The 18,876-nt window shown below is 42.7% G+C and overlaps 1 protein-coding gene across 1 annotated transcript in view; it reads left to right on the forward strand.

Moving 5' to 3' along the window:
• LOC124804937 (protein farnesyltransferase/geranylgeranyltransferase type-1 subunit alpha) overlaps nt 1–18,876 on the forward strand; it is an 83,660-nt gene that overhangs the window by 37,677 nt on the left and 27,107 nt on the right. The window contains exon 3 of the mRNA XM_047265318.1: nt 11,948–12,043. Within this exon, the coding sequence (XP_047121274.1) occupies nt 11,948–12,043 (96 nt within the window). The remainder of the gene's footprint in view (nt 1–11,947; nt 12,044–18,876) is intronic.

Raw genomic sequence — 18,876 nt, forward strand, 5'->3', positions numbered from 1 at the left:
CTCAGACCACAGGCGTCGCTGGATGCAGATATGGAGGGGCATGTGGTAAGCACAACCCTCTCCCGGCCGTTTGTCAGTTTACGATACTGGAGTCACTACTTCTCACTCAAGTAGCTCCTCAGTTTGCCTCACAAGGGCTGAGTTCACCTCGCTTGCCAACAGCACTTGGCAGTCCAGATGGTCACCCATCCAAGTTCTAGCCCAGCCCGACAGTGCTTAACTTTGGTGATCTGACAGGAACCGGTTCTGTTAAGATTGATAGTCTGGATTTGGACCTTGATTGCTATCGTACTGTCGAGTTCTAAGAACTTGGAGTGGCATACTCTGACTTCTGAACAAATGATAGGTGGTAAGGGAGACCATAAACCCCCCCCCCCCCCCCCAATGAACCATGGACCTTGCTGTTGGTGGGGAGGCTTGCGTGCATCAGCAATACAGATGGCCGTACCGTAGGCACAACCACAACGGAGGAGTATCTGTTGAGAGGCCAGACAAACATGTGGTTCCTGAAGAGGGGCAGCAGCCTTTTCAGTAGTTGCAGGGGCAACAGTCTGGATGATTGACTGATCTGGCCTTGTAACTCTAACCAAAATGGCCTTGCTGTGCTGGTACTGTGAACGGCTGAAAGCAAGGGGAAACTACAGCCGTAATTTTTCCCGAGGGCATGCAGCTTTACTGTATGGTTAAATGATGATGGCGTCCTCTTGGGTAAAATATTCCGGAGGTAAAATAGTCCCCCATTCGGATCTCCGGGCAGGGACTACTCAAGAGGACGTCGTTATCAGGAGAAAGAAAACTGGCGTTCTGCAGATCGGAGTGTGGAATGTCAGATCCCTTAATCGAGCAGGTAGGTTAGAAAATACACTCCTGGAAATGGAAAAAAGAACACATTGACACCGGTGTGTCAGACCCACCATACTTGCTCCGGACACTGCGAGAGGGCTGTACAAGCAATGATCACATGCACGGCACAGCGGACACACCAGGAACCGCGGTGTTGGCCGTCGAATGGCGCTAGCTGCGCAGCATTTGTGCACCGCCGCCGTCAGTGTCGGCCAGTTTGCCGTGGCATACGGAGCTCCATCGCAGTCTTTAACACTGGTAGCATGCCGCGACAGCGTGGACGTGAACCGTATGTGCAGTTGACGGACTTTGAGCGAGGGCGTATAGTGGGCATGCGGGAGGCCGGGTGGACGTACCGCCGAATTGCTCAACACGTGGGGCGTGAGGTCTCCACAGTACATCGATGTTGTCGCCAGTGGTCGGCGGAAGGTGCACATGCCCGTCGACCTGGGACCAGACCGCAGCAACGCACGGATGCACGCCAAGACCGTAGGATCCTATGCAGTGCCGTAGGGGACCGCACCGCCACTTCCCAGCAAATTAGGGACACTGTTGCTCCTGGGGTATCGGCGAGGACCATTCGCAACCGTCTCCATGAAGCTGGGCTACGGTCCCGCACACCGTTAGGCCGTCTTCCGCTCACGCCCCAACATCGTGCAGCCCGCCTCCAGTGGTGTCGCGACAGGCGTGAATGGAGGGACGAATGGAGACGTGTCGTCTTCAGCGATGAGAGTCGCTTCTGCCTTGGTGCCAATGATGGTCGTATGCGTGTTTGGCGCCGTGCAGGTGAGCGCCACAATCAGGACTGCATACGACCGAGGCACACAGGGCCAACACCCGGCATCATGGTGTGGGGAGCGATCTCCTACACTGGCCGTACACCACTGGTGAGGGGACACTGAATAGTGCACGGTACATCCAAACCGTCATCGAACCCATCGTTCTACCATTCCTAGACCGGCAAGGGAACTTGCTGTTCCAACAGGACAATGCACGTCCGCATGTATCCCGTGCCACCCAATGTGCTCTAGAAGGTGTAAGTCAACTACCCTGGCCAGCAAGATCTCCGGATCTGTCCCCCATTGAGCATGTTTGGGACTGGATGAAGCGTCGTCTCACGCGGTCTGCACGTCCAGCACGAACGCTGGTCCAACTGTGGCGCCAGGTGGAAATGGCATGGCAAGCCGTTCCACAGGACTACATCCAGCATCTCTACGATCGTCTCCATGGGAGAATAGCAGCCTGCATTGCTGCGATAGGTGGATATACACTGTACTAGTGCCGACATCGTGCATGCTCTGTTGCCTGTGTCTATGTGCCTGTGGTTCTGTCAGTGTGATCATGTGATGTATCTGACCCCAGGAATGTGTCAATAAAGTTTCCCCTTCCTGGGACAATGAATTCACGGTGTTCTTATTTCAATTTCCAGGAGTGTATAAAAAGGGAAATGAGTAGGTTAAAGTTAGATATAGTGGGAATTAGTGAAGTTCGGTGGTGGGAGGAACAAGACTTTTGGTCAGGTGAATACAGGGTTATAAATACAAAATCAAATAGGGGTAATGCAGGAGTAGGTTTAATAATGATTAAAAAGATAGGGCTGCAGGTAAGTTACTACAAACAGCATAGTGAATGCATTATTGTGGCCAAGATAGGCACAAAGCCCACACCTACTACAGTAGTACAAGTTTATATGCCAACTAGTTCTGCAGACGATGAAGAAATTGATGAAATGTATGATGAGATAAAAGAAATTATTCAGGTAGTGAAGGGAGACGAAAATTTAATAGTCATGTGTGACTGGAATTCGAGAGTAGGAAAAGGGAGAGAAGGAAACATAGTAGGTGAATATGGCTTGGGGGAAAGAAATGAAAGAGGAAGCCGTTTGGTAGAATTTTGCACAGAGCATAACTTAATCATAGCTAACACTTGGTTCAAGAAACATAAAAGAAGGTTGTATACATGGAAGAATCCTGGAAATACTAGAAGATATCAGATAGATTATATAATGGTAAGACAGAGATTTAGGAACCAGGTATTAAATTGTAAGACATTTCCAGGGGCAGATGTGGACTCCGACCACAATCTATTGGTTATGAACTGTAGATTAAAACTGAGGAAACTGCAAAAAGGTGGAAATTTAAGGATATGGGATACTGAAAGAACCAGAGGTTGTAGAGAGTTTCAGGGAAAGCATAAGGGAACAATTGACAGGAATGGGGGAAAGAAATACAGTAGAAGAAGAATGGGTAGCTTTGACGAATGAAATAGTGAAGGCAGCAGAGGATCAAGTAGGTAAAAAGACGAGGGATAGTAGAAATTCTTGGGTAACAGAAGAGATACTGAATTTAATTATTGAAAGGAGAAAATACAAAAATGCAGTAGGTGAAGCAGGCAAAAAGGAATACAAACGTCTCAAAAATGAGATCGACAGGGAGTGCAAAATGGCTAAGCAGGGATGGTTAGAAGCCAAATGTAAGGATGTAGAGGCTTATCTCAGTAGGGGTAACATAGATACTGCCTACAGGAAAATTAAAGAGACCTTTGGAGAAAAGAGAACCATTTGTATGAATATCCAGAGCTCAGGTGGAAACCCAGTTCTAAGCAAAGAAGGGAAAGCAGAAAGGTGGAAGGAGTATATAGAGGGTCTATACAAGGGTGATGTTATTGAGGACAATATAATGGAAATGGAAGAGGAGGTAGAAGAAGATGAAATGGGAGATATGATACTGCATGAAGAGTTTGACAGAGCACTGAAAGACCTGAGTCGAAACAAGGCCCCGGGAGTAGACAACATTCCATTAGAACTACTGACGGCCTTGGGAGAGCCAGTCCTGACAAAACTCTACCATCTGGTGAGCAAGATGTATGAGACAGGCAAAATACCCTCAGACTTCAAGAAGAATATAATAATTTCAATCCCAAAGAAAGCAGGTGCTGACAGATGTGAAAATTACCGAACAATCTGTTTAATAAGTCACAGCTTTAAAATACTAACGCGAATTCTTTACAGCTGAATGGAAAAACTGGTAGAAGCCGACCTCGGGGAAGATCAGTTTGGATTCTGTAGAAATATTGGAACACGTGAGGCAATACTGACCCTACGACTTATCTTAGAAGCTAGATAAAGGAAAGGTACACCTACGTTTCTAGCATTTGTAGACTTAGAAAAAGCTTTTGAAAATGTTGACTGGAATACTCTCTTTCAAATTCTAAAGGTGTCAGGGGTAAAATACAGGGAATGAGAGGCTATTTACAATTTGTACCGAAACCAGATGGCAGTTATGAGTCGAGGGACATGAAAGGGAAGCAGCGGTTGGGAAGGGAGTGAGACAGGGTTGTAGCCTTTCCCCGATGTTATTCAATCTGTATATTGAGCAAGCAGTAAAGGAAACAAAAGAAAAATTTGGAGTAGGTATTAAAATCCATGGAGAAGAAATAAAAACTTTGAGGTTCACCGATGACATTGTAATACTGTCAGAGACAGCAAAGGACTTGGAAGAGCAGTTGAACGGAATGGACAGTGTCTTGAAAGGAGGATATAAGATGAACATCAACAAAAGCAAAACGAGGATAATGGAATGTAGTTGAATTAAGTCGGGTGATGCTGAGGGAATTAGATTAGGAAATGAGACACTTAAAGTAGTAAAGGAGTTTTGCTATTTGGGGAGCAAAATAACTGATGATGGTCGAAGTAGAGAAGATATAAAATGTAGACTGGCAATGGCAAGGAAAGCGTTTCTGAAGAAGAAAAATTTGTTAACATCGAGTATAGATTTAAGTGTCAGGAAGTCGTTTCTGAAAGTATTTGTATGGAATGTAGCCATGTATGGAAGTAAAACTTGGACGATAAATAGTTTGGACAAGAAGAGAATAGAAGCTTTCGAAATGTGGTGCTACAGAAGAATGCTGAAGATTAGATGGGTAGATCACATAAGTAATGAGGAGGTATTGAATAGAATTGGGGAGAAGAGGAGTTGGTGGCACAACTTGACAAGAAGAAGGGACCGGTTGGTAGGGCATGTTCTGAGGCATCAGGGGCTCACAAATTTAGCATTGGAGGGCAGTGTGGAGAGTAAAACTCGTAGAGGGAGACCAAGAGATGAATACACTAAACAGATTCAGAAGGATTTAGGTTGCAGTAAGTACTGGGAGATGAAGAAGCTTGCACAGGATAGAGTAGCGTGGAGAGCTGCATCAAACCAGTCTCAGGACTGAAGACCACAACAACAACAAGGGAGACCATGAATTTGTGGAGGTCATCCATGCATGCCCCTTGCAAGGACTCCGTTGTCCTTTGCTATCTCAGCATCGCTCGTACTTGGCTGACTCATGGTCATCTCCTCCATAGCAAGAATCCACTCCACTGTTTTTGTGGTGCCCATTCGATGGTGGTTCACATTTTGCTGGTCTTCACTAATGTAGTCGCCCTGCAGCAGACTCTTTAATCATTCAGACTCGCTACCCCTGGTGTTAGTGGGCAATATGTCAGCAGCTGAATTGGTCTTACAGTTTATTCATGGATGAAGTTTACCATTTTCTCTAAGGGAGAGCTCCTCAGCCTTTTCAGCCAATTGAGGGGTGCACAGGACACGTTGTTGCCATCTCTGCCCCTTAACAGGCTCTGGACTTGGTGGTCTGCTCCAGCCCTTACCCTACCCACTCTTTTGCTCTTCTTCCCCCTTCTCGTTTGTTCTGTTTGACATGGTGTTTTTTCTCTATTTTCCTTTGCTTGTCTTGTACCATCCTATCGACAGTCTTTTCGGAGTATTAGTGGATGGTGTGCCTCTGGTACATGGTGAGGGGTATGCCTCCATCGCATGTTCTGCCTTTGGGGCCTTCTGGCTGCTCTCTGGATGGGAACTTCGCCTTCCTTTCTCCCTTTTTCTTCTTCCTTGTCCCTTTCTCTAGGCTTTGTTGACCTTTGGTAGACCTTGGAGTTTTCTTTGCTAGGGTTTTGTGCACTAGAGCCTTCGTTGGTGTAGAGTTTTGTTGCTTTGCCTGTTCCAGGTAGGAGCAACTGATGATCTTGTAGTTTGGTCTCTTTAAGCATTAAACCAAGCAACCACAATACACAAATCTCTGATGCTCAAGTATCCTTCCATTTCTTTACCACTGTCATTGGTTACTGAGTCATGCTGTATGCTGGACCTTGCCGGAATATCTGTGGCAGCACCTTTCTTAATAGATAAAATTTTATCAGTTTTTCCTAAAGGAAATTGTAGGTCCCTTTCTATATCAGAACGCATGTCAACTCTCTAGAGTTGAAAGTATTTCACAGTTATTTCTACCACTACAGTATCCTCATCTGAATACTACTTCAATATTATTTTGTTTGTTCCTTTGTTGATGATTATTACTGTGATGAGTTTCCTTCTTACTTCTTTGTTATTCCAGAGGTTTTATTTTGAATTCAGTATGATACTTTGGCAAATACTAATATTAAAAAACGTATAAATCACAAAGTATTCTATAATACAATTGGATTGATAAAATATCTACGGAGAAAGTGTTGGCAGAGAACACATGTATAAAATGTATTATGTATGCAAGCTTTTGGAGCCAGTGGCTCCTTCTTCTCACAGAAGGGTTGAAGCGGGAGGAAGAGGGGTGAAGGAAAAGAATTGGTGAAGTTTAGGAAAGGGGGTAGAGTTTGGAAAAGTCAGCCAGGACCTCGAGTCAGGAGAGACTTATTGGATGGGATGAGATGGAAAGACTGATTGTTGTGGACTCACCAGGGGAGATTTGAAAACCTGAGAGCTTAAAAGCAGAAGATAGGGTAATAATGCAAGACAGAGATTACTACTAAAACATCATGCATGAGTTAATAAGAATGAATATCTAAGTGCATTGTACACTGTGTGATCAAAAGTATCCGGACACCCCCAGAAACATATGTTTTTCATTTTAGGTGCAGTTTGCTGCTACCTACTGTCAGGTACTCCATACCAGCAACCTCAGTAGTCATTAGATATCATGAGAGAGCAGAATGGGGTGCTCCACAGAACTCTTGGACTTGGAATGTGGCCAGGTGATGGGTGTCACTTGTGTCATACGTCTGTACGTGACATTTCCACACACCTAAACATCACTAGGTCCACTGTTTCCAATGTGATAGTGAAGTGGAAATTTGAAGGGACACTTACAGCACAAAAGCGTACAGGCCGACCTCATCTGTTGACTGACAAAAACAGCCAACAGTTGAAGTGGGTCTTAAAGTGTAATAGGCAGACATCAATCCAGACCATCACACAGGAATTCCAAACTACATCAGGATCAACTGCAAGTACTATGACAGTTAGGTGGGAGGTGAGAAAACCTGGATTTCATGGTCGAGCAGCGACTCATAAGCCACACATCACGCCAGTAAATTCCAAACGACATCTCGCTTTGTGTAAGGAGCGTAAACATTGGACGATTGGACAGTGGAAAACATTGTGTGGAGTGACAAATCATGGAATACAATGTGGTGATCCGAAGGCAGGGTGTGGGATGGCGAATGCCCAGTGAACGCCATCTGCCAGAGTGAGTAGTGCCAACAGTAAAAGTCGGAGGCTGTGGTGTTATGGTGTGGTCATGTTTTTCACGGAGGTGGCTTGCACCCCTTGTTGTTTTGCGTGGCAGTATCACAGCACAGACCTACATTGATATTTTAAGCACCTTCATGCTTCCCACTGTTGAAGAGCAATTCGGGGATGGCGATTGCATCTTTCAACACAATCGAGCATCTGTTCATAATGCACAATGACCTCAGCAGTTTGGTCATGTAGGAAATTACCCCCCCCCCCCCCCCCCTGCCCCCACACTAAACAAACAAAAGGTAAATAAAAAAATTACAATCACTTAATCTTGGGAAATGTACTTGCCCATGTGAATCTACTACCGTACTTTACAGATTATAAGATGCTATGGGCTGTAAGATGCACCTTAATTTCCGAGCAATTTAAAAAAAAAAAAAACACTCACCATTTTCATTATTAGATTACCAGACTAAAAATATTTCTTAGTTTTTAAAAACTGAACTGACCTTTAAAATTCCTGGAAATCATCATTCGGACTTTCTTCTTCTCCATCTTCTTCTTATTCTTCTTCTTGCTCCTCTTCGTTGTCATCATTGTTCTCTTCATGTATAAGATGGTCTTCACTGCCATTGAGAGCATTTCTTTTGTCAGACTTCTTGAAAAATTTAACAATAATGCCTTCTTTCACTTTAGACGATGATTTGGTTTATCCACTGACACGCTTGTTTGATTGTTGGTCGTTTTAAAGCCCCCTTCGGCATGAATTCATGTCGGGTTTCATCCATCGTCCATCTGTTCCATCCCTCTCTCATATATACTCTAAATGGTTTATTTATCAAGACATCAAGAGGGTACAATTGTGGAGTAAGTCCTCATGAAATAACAGCAAGCTCTGGATTTCTGTGTCTCAGTTTCACTTTCACAGAATTTTTCAAATGACTAATAAACTAATCTAGCCCAAGAAAAGAAATCTTTTTCAATAAATCATCTTTCCTTCTCTCTCACACTCTGTTAATCCATAATTTCATACCAGCCTTGTCAACCCAGCCATTGTCATGTACATGAACATCACCACCTGGCAGTATTTCAGACGGTTTTGACATTGTTTTGCACTTGAAAATGATCATTGAATTAAATTTAGTACCATAAGCACAACCTGAAAGGACAACAGCGTAGTGCAGTTTTTCATGTCCACCTGTTTTTATTGTTACAGTTTTAGCATCTTTCATGGCAACAGTTCTATTACTTGGCATATCAAATGTAAGAGGAGTTTTGTCCATATTCCCTACTTGGCTTATTTCCACACTGGTTTTCTTTCGATATTTAATAATAAAGTGATGAAAAGGTAATATTTATTCTTCATACTCTTGTGGCATTTTGTGAGATATTTTGGTTTTGGTTCACTTGCTAAATCCATGATGCTTCATAAACCTATAGCACCAACCAACTCCACCATTAAAGTCTGTCAAGTTCCACTGTAGTGCTAGCTTATGAACATGTATTTGAATCATTTTTACATTAATTCCAGTGACATTTTGATGGTCTTGAATCCATTTCAATTTTCCATCTTCTAGTTTTGGCCATTTTGTACTTAGTCTTCCTCATTGTTTTCAGTTCTTCTTTTGCTAGCCCACCAATCGCGAACGGTTTTTTTTCTGTCGGTGAAGGGCCAAAATGCTGCTCAGCTGCTCTGTTTCTATGTTCTTTTGCATATGCAATTACTTTCAATTTATAGCCTGCATTGTATGAATACCTTTTAATTTTTTCCATTACGAAACTAGCTACTAACAGAAATATTGTACTTTTACCGATAACACAAATCATTTTCAATTCACATTCTGTGGTGTAAACTGGAGTGATGCATCATAGGCTAGACAGTGTTCTGGGTTTGTGATGGTGGGGTGGGAGGGAGACAGCATTAGCAAGCTTGTGAATCCCTTCAACTCATGTTCATCGCATCGGTGCCCTGCTGCTGCCAGTCGAATCCAGTGTTGCCAAATAGAGGTATGATTTTGACGACATTGAATATGTGGCCATTTTTCAGATTGTTGGGAGTTTTAAGTCAAACATTGGACATTTTGATATTAATTTTGAGTATAAGATGCACCTGAATTTCAAAGAAAAAAGTGCATCTTATAATCTGTAAAATACAGTATTAAACTGTATCTCACACAGAAATACTGATACATATAATGAGTTTATGCTAAATATTTTGCAGTGCTTGTTTAACCATTGCTATTGTCATTGCTAACCAGTGATAGGTTCAGCACAGATGTCAATTTAATTATACCCTCTGACTTATATAATAATGATTATCCAGTATCTAGATCACCTGGTATAGAGGGGCCTGAAGATGGTGTAATGGAACACAAAAATCGATTACAAGAAAAATAAGACCCGCAAATATAGCCTAAATATGTAATATCTACTACATAAAACATTCCTAATTGTAGTCTAGACCATTGTCCATAATTACACTTGAGATAGTATCCTGTGTTCCAGTTGAATATGAAGGAGCAGAGTCCCACAGTGTTTGTGTCTTTTAATTCTGTAGAATGACTGGTAGCCTGTTGGCAGCTTCCATTCTGGAGGGCTTGGATTTGGGTTTGTAGCTTTTATTTCATAGACCAGTTGCTTATTCAAAGTCAGGAGCCAAATTTACCTCAGGAGTTATCTTTGGAGTCCCTCCTACTCCTAGCTTTTAAGGAGCTATCCACTCTATACCTACAAGATAAGAGGGTGGTTTGAAAAGTTCTCGGAACAGAATAGAAAAAAAATACTTACATCATTGAAACCTTTTTTTTTCATTGTAATCTCCTTGTAGATTAATGCACTTGGTCCAATAATGATCCAGTGCCCTGATCCCATTTTGCAAATGAGTTTCCTCCAGGCCTGCAAAATAGTTGTCAACTCCAGCTATCAATCCTTCGTTTGAAGTGAATCTTCGTTCACCAAGGAAAAGTTTTCAGTTTTGGGAAGAGATGGAAGTCTGACAAAGCTATAATAAGGCAGGTGTGGCAACAATTCATACCTTAGTTTGTGTAATTTTGCTATGGCCATGGCACATGTGTGCGTGCGCACATTGTGTTGATGGAAGATGAATTTCTTCCTTGCTAAACCTGGCCTTTTTTTTGTATATCTTTTTTTTTTTTTGCAGTTTGTCCAGGGGTTAACATAGTATTCCCCAGTAATTGTTCGCCCAGTGGGGAGATAATCTACAAACAAAATCCCCTTCGCATCCCAGAACACTGATGCCATGACCTTTCCCGCCGAACGAATTGTCTTTGGATTCTTTTGTGGCGGAGAATCGGCATTTTTCCATTGCTTTGACCATTGTTTTGTCTGTGGGGTATAGTAGTGCACCCAAGTTTCATCTGTGATCACAAACCGGCGCAAAAAAATTTTGGTCCTTTCTCCTAAAACGGGCCAAATATTGTTGTGATATGTCCATTCTCGTGTGTTTCTGATCCAACATCAAGTATCAAGTGTTGCGGAACCCATCCTGCAGATAATTTTTTCATTTCTAATTCTTCAGTTAAAACGTGATATACCCTTCAGATGACATCTGGCAAGCGTGAGCAATTTCACACACTTTTAATCGGTGATCCTCCATAATCATTTTGTGCACTTTTGCACTGATTTCTGGAGTAGTGACACATCTTGGCTGACCACTGTGCGGGTCATCATCTAAGCTCTCCCGACCAAATTTAAATTAATTTGTCCACTTGGCACCAGTTGAATATGAAGGAGCAGAGTCCCACAGTGTATTATGGAAATCGCATGAATGTCCTCTACTTTCATGCCTTTCTTTATGGCAACTTGGTGTGCTAACACTGACCTCTTGTGGTGATTCCAAGAACTTTCCAAACCACTCTCATAGTAGAGTGAGAGCTTATTTGATGGTGGTACATATTCGCTATGTCAGTGGTCACTGGGCTCTCTGGTATATGTTGTATGATCATACTATTATTCTAAATTATTTATTTTTTTAATGACTGAACAGACTTTGTACATGTTTACACTTCATAATTTTTTGAATCTTTACATTAAGATCATACAGATGGTGATTACCAAATGTTTTGTACTATGGTAGTAACATCACACAGAAATTTTCTAGCTTGTTAGTGAAACACCTTTGGGTTAGAGATCACTCATTGAAATGCTGAAGCATTGAGTTATCGATAGGCACTTGATGGGCACCTGTTGATGGCTCAACACATCTGCCTTTTTGGTGAGTGATCTCCTATAATCCAAAAGTACTTTCCTGTAATGTTTTTTACTGAAACAGTTTCTCATAATTCAAGGACATTTGAGTTTCGGTCTAAAATTTTTGAGTGTCATCATTCCGATTTTGAAAAGTGTGTTAACTGCGAATGTACTAAAAGCTTTTGGTTTATGCTAACATGTTTTTAACTATAATAAGATTTATCACTACAGCATTCAATGAATATAAATTTAATTTATGGTTTTCTGACTTAGAAGTGTAGTTATCTCATGGGTTACAGAAATATAGCTGTGGTTTCTTAAGTGCTTTGTTATGAAACAAGTTATTTGATTTATAAATATTGGAATATTTTGTGTTTCAGGAGAGAGCTGTTGAAACATCTAGGCAAAGGTTTAACAGAAGAACTAGAATACGTTAAGGCGATGATTGAAGAAAATACAAAAAATTATCAAGTGTGGTAAGTTCGTGACTGCAATTAAGGGGGTGCTAGGATTCTGAGTCAGATATTAATTTGCATTGACTATAATTGTGTGTTCTTATTTGGTAATGGCATTTTGTGCTGACAGTGAGCTCAAGGTAATGTCCATCTTTAACCAACTGGAAATCTCAGTTATAACTGCAACTTGTTAAATTCATCTTCTGGTTAAATTTATAATATATTAATTTTACTGTCTCATTACATGCCATTTTCCACATCTCTTATTAGAACTCTGTGTTATACACTGATATTTACAGTATTTTGTTCCATTTTAATGATTGATTCATTATGCCAGTTGACTGGTTGGATAATAAGAATGTTTGGGGTTCAGTCCATGGCCACTACAATAATTCTTTTCAGTATTTAAACGGTAATCATCTTGTGCATAAATTCCTCTATTTTGAAATGGAAATGTTCAACCCAACTTTGTGGATGAGGTATTGCTTCAGAGGACTCCAAGGGATTTAATTAATGTACGGTTTGTGTCCTCAGTTGATAAAATTATAGTTTTTATTGTATTTTTTTTCTTCAATTATCTAGTGATGAAGTAATCATTGATTTTGTGTGCTCTGATGTCAGTGTCTGGATTTTGTGCTTATCTAACTACATGCATTTTTAAAATTATGCATGTAAGCTTGTTCTCCTGTTACTTAGCTTGCCATTGCTGACTGTTTATAAATGAGACACACATTTGAGAGTATTTAGTACTATCAGTGTAGTTACTCAGTGCTGTGTAACTTTTGTGTAAAAACACTACACTTGTGAAATTAGATTAACCTATATACTCGGAAAGGGCAGTCTATAGAATTCATGAGGGAAAAGGGGTACCAAATTAAAGAAATGGCTATAGTAGCAGAAGAAGAAGACATGTGATAAAGGAAGTTCTGGCAGAATGTAAATAATGTGGGAGTAAAGGTGACCAGTCACTAAATAGCAGAGGCACTGAGTTAATGAGCCAGTGTGCCGCCCCCCCCCCCCCCCCACCCCCACACACACAAAACTGTGACCTGTGACTCTACGTGCTGGCTAGGTAACATAATGGTAGGAAGAGGAGTTGGGGATGCCAGAGCCATGGTGTGTAGGGGGTGATGAAGGTGACATGGTGGTGTGGACTGGGTAGTGGTGACAAGACAGGGGGAGGGGAAACTGTTGGGTAGAGGACAGTGGGGGCAGTGGGTCTCATCAGTTTCCCCTTCCTCTGTTCTGTCAGCCCCTACCAGTCCACATATCAGTGTCATCTTCATTATGCACTGTACCTCACCGGTTCTGGTGCTCATATGTGTCGTATGCTTAGCTCATGCACGAGTTTTTGTGTTCTCCTTGCCTCTGTGGAGTCTTGCCCTGCCATCTGGCTTGCGAGGCAACAGGAACTTCATCTGGAAAACTGCTGCCAGGGCACACATCCAGGCCTGAGGGTGTTTCCTGGAGTGATGATGGAGATGGTGACGGTGATGGCGGGTCTAGATCCAAGGGGTCAGTGAGTGGGGATGGCGGGAGCAAGGGCGCATCGTTCATCTGCTCTTCCTGGGATGTCCTGGTGGCACCTACGGATGGCTGTGAAGGCCGCAAGGTCCTGTGGGGCCGTGAAACTGGACGAAGAAAAGCAGCAAAATGATGGGGCAAGTGCCATGCCCGAATTTGGTTCTGGTGGTGGTGCTGCAAGCCATTGGCCCCTGCAATCAAGTACGTAAAAGAGTCAATGCATTCCTTGATCACACCTCTTTCCCAGTGTCCATGGTTGCCACAAACCCTGAAAATAATGAGATTGTGTGGGGCAAAGCGATACTTGTGGACCGTTGGCGACACCGGATGATGCGGTGGGTGTAGCAAGTGTAGCAGTGTCCGATGGCAGTTGCTGTGCAGAAGTTCTGCTGGTGATGGTCCGTCTCGTGGGTGGGAGCAATAGGAGACGAGAAGGAGTTGCAGCGCCTGTTCCCTTGTGTGGGTGGTGCAAAGCTTGGCTGTCTGTTGCTTGAAAGTGTGTACCAAGCATTCTGCTTCGCTTTTGGACTGCAGGTGAAACGGAGCACTTGTTAGATGACAAATGACATTTTGTTCATGATCACATGAAGTGAACTGTGGTCCATTGTCCGACACAAGTACTTCTGGCAAACATTCTATGCAAAATGCGGACTGCACTTGAATGGTACTACATGATGTGGTAGAAGCCATAGACACAGAAAATGGAAACTTGCTAAAAGATTCTACCGCTGTGAGCCAATGAGTGTTCCAAAATGGTCCGGCAAAGTGTACGTGCACTCGTTGCCATGGTGATTGAGTATTAGGCCAAGCTGCAAATATCTATGGTGGAGCGAATAGGTTTTCTGCACATGTTCGACTTTGTGACATCATCTGTTCAGTGTGGGGATCCACACCCTGCCAAGTACAGTGCCATTGTGATAACTGTTTAGCGCGAACAATTCCCCAATGTCCTTGGTGGAGCAGTTGCAACCCATCCTTTTGTTACACCTTGGGAATAAGTACACATGATTGTCCACGGTCAGTTTGAACTAGAGCCAGACCCTATTAAAGAGAAAGGTTATGCTGACTTCCAAAATATCAGTGCACCACTGAGTTCTGGATGCTGATTTGGCAGCAAGGTGCAGCAGATGCATGAAAATCAGAGTCCAGGCCAATCAAAGGCAAGAAAAGGCATCTGCATTGCTTTGCTTTGCTGTAGGTCTGTACACAATTTCATACTGATGTTGTGAAAGCAACAAATCCCATCATTACAATTTTTGGGCAGTGTGTGTAAGAACTGGCTTTGACAGATGAAACAAGGGCTGTAAAGGCTTGTGAGTGGTCACTAAATAGAACTTGCGACCATATAAATAGTGATGGAATTTTGTCACACCATACATAGCGAGAGCTGCTTTTTAAGTTTGAGAATAATTGTGCTGAGTTTGAGGCAAAAGCAATAGGTCTGTCTTGTGCACTGTCTTGTGCACAGAGCAAAAGCATAGCAATGATTCTGTAGGAAGAGGTGTCGACTTGGAAAACTACTGGCTGGGCAGGGTCAAAATGCACTAAACATCTGTCACTAAACAAGGCATTTCTGAGTTTCTGAAAGGTGTCTTGACAGTCTTTAGTCCGCACAGAGATACCTTTTTTCCAATGCAAGCAATGCAATGGAGTCGCAATCTGAGCGGCATTCATAATGAACCGAATGTAGTATGTCATGTTGCCTATTACTGACTGCAGTTCAGACACATTGTGAGGAACAGGCAGGTCACGGATTGCAAGCAGATGAGATTGAAGTGGGTGCACACCCTGACTGTTTACCACATGATCTAAATATTATAGTTCAGTTTGAAAAAAGTCACACTTTTTGAGATGACACTTGAGTCCCACTTCTGACAACATTTGAAAAAGCGTACACAAATTAGCAAAGTGTTCCTCTGGTGTATGACCTGAGATGACAATATCGTCAAGGTAGTTTGAACAAAATGGCACACTGGCAGTCAGCTGTTCCAAGAAACCTTGATAAATGGTGGGTTCGGAAGCACTGCCAGAGGGCAAACGCAAATACTTGAACAGTCCTAAGTGTGTGTTTACAACGAAAACCTTCTGTTATTCTTCATCCAATGGAACTTGCAAGTAGGCATCATGAAAATCTGTCTTAGAAAAGTAATGTCCTACGCCAAGCCTTTCCACAAGTTCCTCAGGGCGAGGTAATGGATAAGTGTCAGTTACTGTCTATAGGTGGAGTGTAGACTTGAAGTCAACACACATGCAAATGCGACCAGAAGGCTTAGGCAACAAAACTAGTGCCCTTGCCCATTGACTAGCTTGAATAGGAACAATTACACCATTATCTTGCAATTCTTTCAATTCATGGCTAGTTTTTCTCTTAAAGCAATTGGAACGGAGCAGTCTTGGAAAAACTTAGTCTGTGCATTGTCTTTCAGTGTAACATGCACTACAAAGTTATTAGTTTTTCTCATTATGTCTGGAAATAGTTCAGGAAATTCTTTAAGCAAGGTAGCTACATTGGTGTTCGGATCACAAGCTGATAGGGAAAGTTCGTTGTCTTGGATGCTAAGGCCAAACAAAGCAAAGGCATCTAAACCAAAAATGTTCTCACTGCCTCTTGACTTCAACATAGTAAAATTCAATGTCCTGGTGTGAGATTTGTAAGTGCAGGCAAAATACACTGTCCAAGCACTGGAATTTCCTGTCTGTTGTAAGCAGTGAGGTGCTTGCTAGATTTAGAAAGGCATGGTGAGCCTAACTGTTCGTACGTGTCATGATTTAGCAAAGTTATTGAGGCACCTGTGTGTAACTGAAAGTCAATGGCCTGCAATGCGTAATGAGACAAAAAGTTTGTTTGAACACCATTGCACAGCATTAGGGTGAGTAGGAGGCACAACCTTAATCTCACTTTTGTGAGACCCTGTTGTAGTTTTTGAAAATGCAGTATTTACTGCATGTGCAGAGTCTGTTTTTCTGGGAGCGGGCAAAATTGGCGTTTTTGTGCTGTTGCAAACAAACTGCTTGGACATGACCTTTTTTTCCACATGTGTAACATGTTGCATTACGTGATGGGCAATCCTGTCTTTTATGGTGAGAAAAACATCTAGGGCAACATTTCAGAGGTCTGTTTACATGTCTGTGTAGCTGTCTGTGTGGCTGTGTATGCTCTCGTTGTTATGGCTGCTTGCTGCGGTCGTGAGCAATGGGCAACTTGACCCGACAAATCAGGGCCTGGTCAAACTTATTGGCTGCTGTGGCACCCAAATCAAATTGTTCTAAGATTTGCAATACTTGGGGAAATGATGGATCAGAGTGCTTTAGGATCTGTTCCCATATTCTAGTTTCTGGGACATTGAATGTTATTGCATCCCTAACCATTAAATCACTGTAAAAGTTGCCACAACTACACTTAAATTTACACTTCCTTGTCATGTCCGTTAATTCTGTGTACGACTGACGATACGTCTGTTCAGCTTTTTCTCAAGTGAAAAAACTGATATCTGGCTGCAGCTACTTGAACTTGCTGGTCATAGTATTGAGTTAATGCAGCGATTACTGGGTCATAACTGAGTTAATCGGGAGATGCTGTTGGAAATAGTTTTTCTATTAACCTGAACATTGGGGTCCCTGCAATCAAAAGATAGTATTGTAGCTTTACAGTACCTTCAGCACGATGAACTTGACAATGTGCTTGGAACTATGAGAGGTATTTGAGCCATTCCTCTTCTGTGTCACTAAATTGCAGGAACTTTGGTATAATGGTCGGCAGCACTTATTGGGCTGATTTGTCGCCTGTTGTGCGGCCAAGGCCGCTTGTGCAGCCAGTAGTTGTTGTACTGTTGTCAGCAAGGCAGCAGTCTGTTGGTTCTGAAACTAAAAAGCTGCTGTTAGATCTGTCACGTTGGCTGTCTGCTGCTGAGGCATGGGGGCATGGGTGGAGGGAGTGGGGTAGCAATGGTTCACACAAATACTTTATAGCAAAATAGCAAGCAAAGCCTCTGAAAAAAGAAATTTGATTAGTTCTGCGGCTACCCTCCTGGAATGCAGGAAAGAACACAACAACAAATTAGCAAAATGAGCCCCCCTGCAAGCTAAAACACAAGAGAAGCAAACAAAATCTTTGGCCAAGTTGATGAACTTTGATCTCCACTGACATTTCCTCATCGCCGCTTTTGTGTCGTCATTACCACTGTAGAGTTTTGTACCAGGTGTAGCAAGGGAGAGGATGTTTGGTGGCCGGTATCCCCTTTCTACAACACAACAGCACACATGTGTTAACAGGGTTCTTTATTCATATGAACAAGAAACTACTTCTTTAAGCAGGTTGTTGTGGTACAAGTTCTTCTGCAATGGTCCACATTAGCCTCACTGCTGGTAAAATACAAGTCCAGCTATAAACATTACACTCTCGTAGCCGGTGATGTGAACTGTCAGATACCAACTAGAATAGTAACTGAGCTGACTGTGACTGTCTCTGTCTGTGCCTGGCTGGCCCCTCGACTGGCGGTCGAGAGGGCGTTGGCAGCACATTGCTTGCAAGTCTGTCTTTGGCCCCTCTCCTGATAGGCGCACTTGATTTAGCACCTATTATCAATCTTCTTGCAACATCTTTGCTGACTAGAGTGCTGCCAGCACACATGCCATCCCTCTCCGTCCCACAGTCCTAGCGAGCAAACCTGCCGTGTCCCTCCAAGGCACTATCTACTGAGCCGCGACACCTCTTCCAGCCAGGGTGTATACGACCCAAGAAAACTTGAAGATCCGGGAAAAACCTGGGAATTTTTTAGAATTCCGGGAAGTTTTCATGGTTTTAGTTTTCAGTTAAATTTTTATAATTTCGACTGGTAAGAACTGATACTCTAACAAAGGATATTGCTGTATCCCGCTATTGCAGAATAATACTGCAGCAATAAAACATGAACGAGAGAAAAAAATTAAAAAAATAAAACTTAGATTGCAAACGAAATGCGCCATACACAACAAAACACAGTGCTCATACAAGTGTCTGCCAACAGCAAAATGATTCAAAGGCTTTAGGAAGACTATGCAATGCTTCATAACAAGAAATTGCTTCTGATGAGCATGATGTCCCAACTGTTAACATTAGATTCATTTTAGCAGTTACAAGCGGGCTCATGTGCACAGGCAATTGAGTTGCATATGAGTAGTACCTTCTCCTGCTTCTGGCTGCAGAAATGTGGCTGTTGGCTTTGTAAGCAGTCGCAGTAAGCAGCTAGATGCTACTGGGAAAAATTTTACTGGTGCATGCAAGCTGCCAGATTCACACATGCGCAGCAGGCCCAGATCTAGGAGGCAGTGGAAGGGGGGGGGGGGCAAAC

Source organism: Schistocerca piceifrons, chromosome 7, assembly GCF_021461385.2.
Source record: "Schistocerca piceifrons isolate TAMUIC-IGC-003096 chromosome 7, iqSchPice1.1, whole genome shotgun sequence".
Lineage (NCBI taxonomy): Eukaryota > Metazoa > Arthropoda > Insecta > Orthoptera > Acrididae > Schistocerca > Schistocerca piceifrons.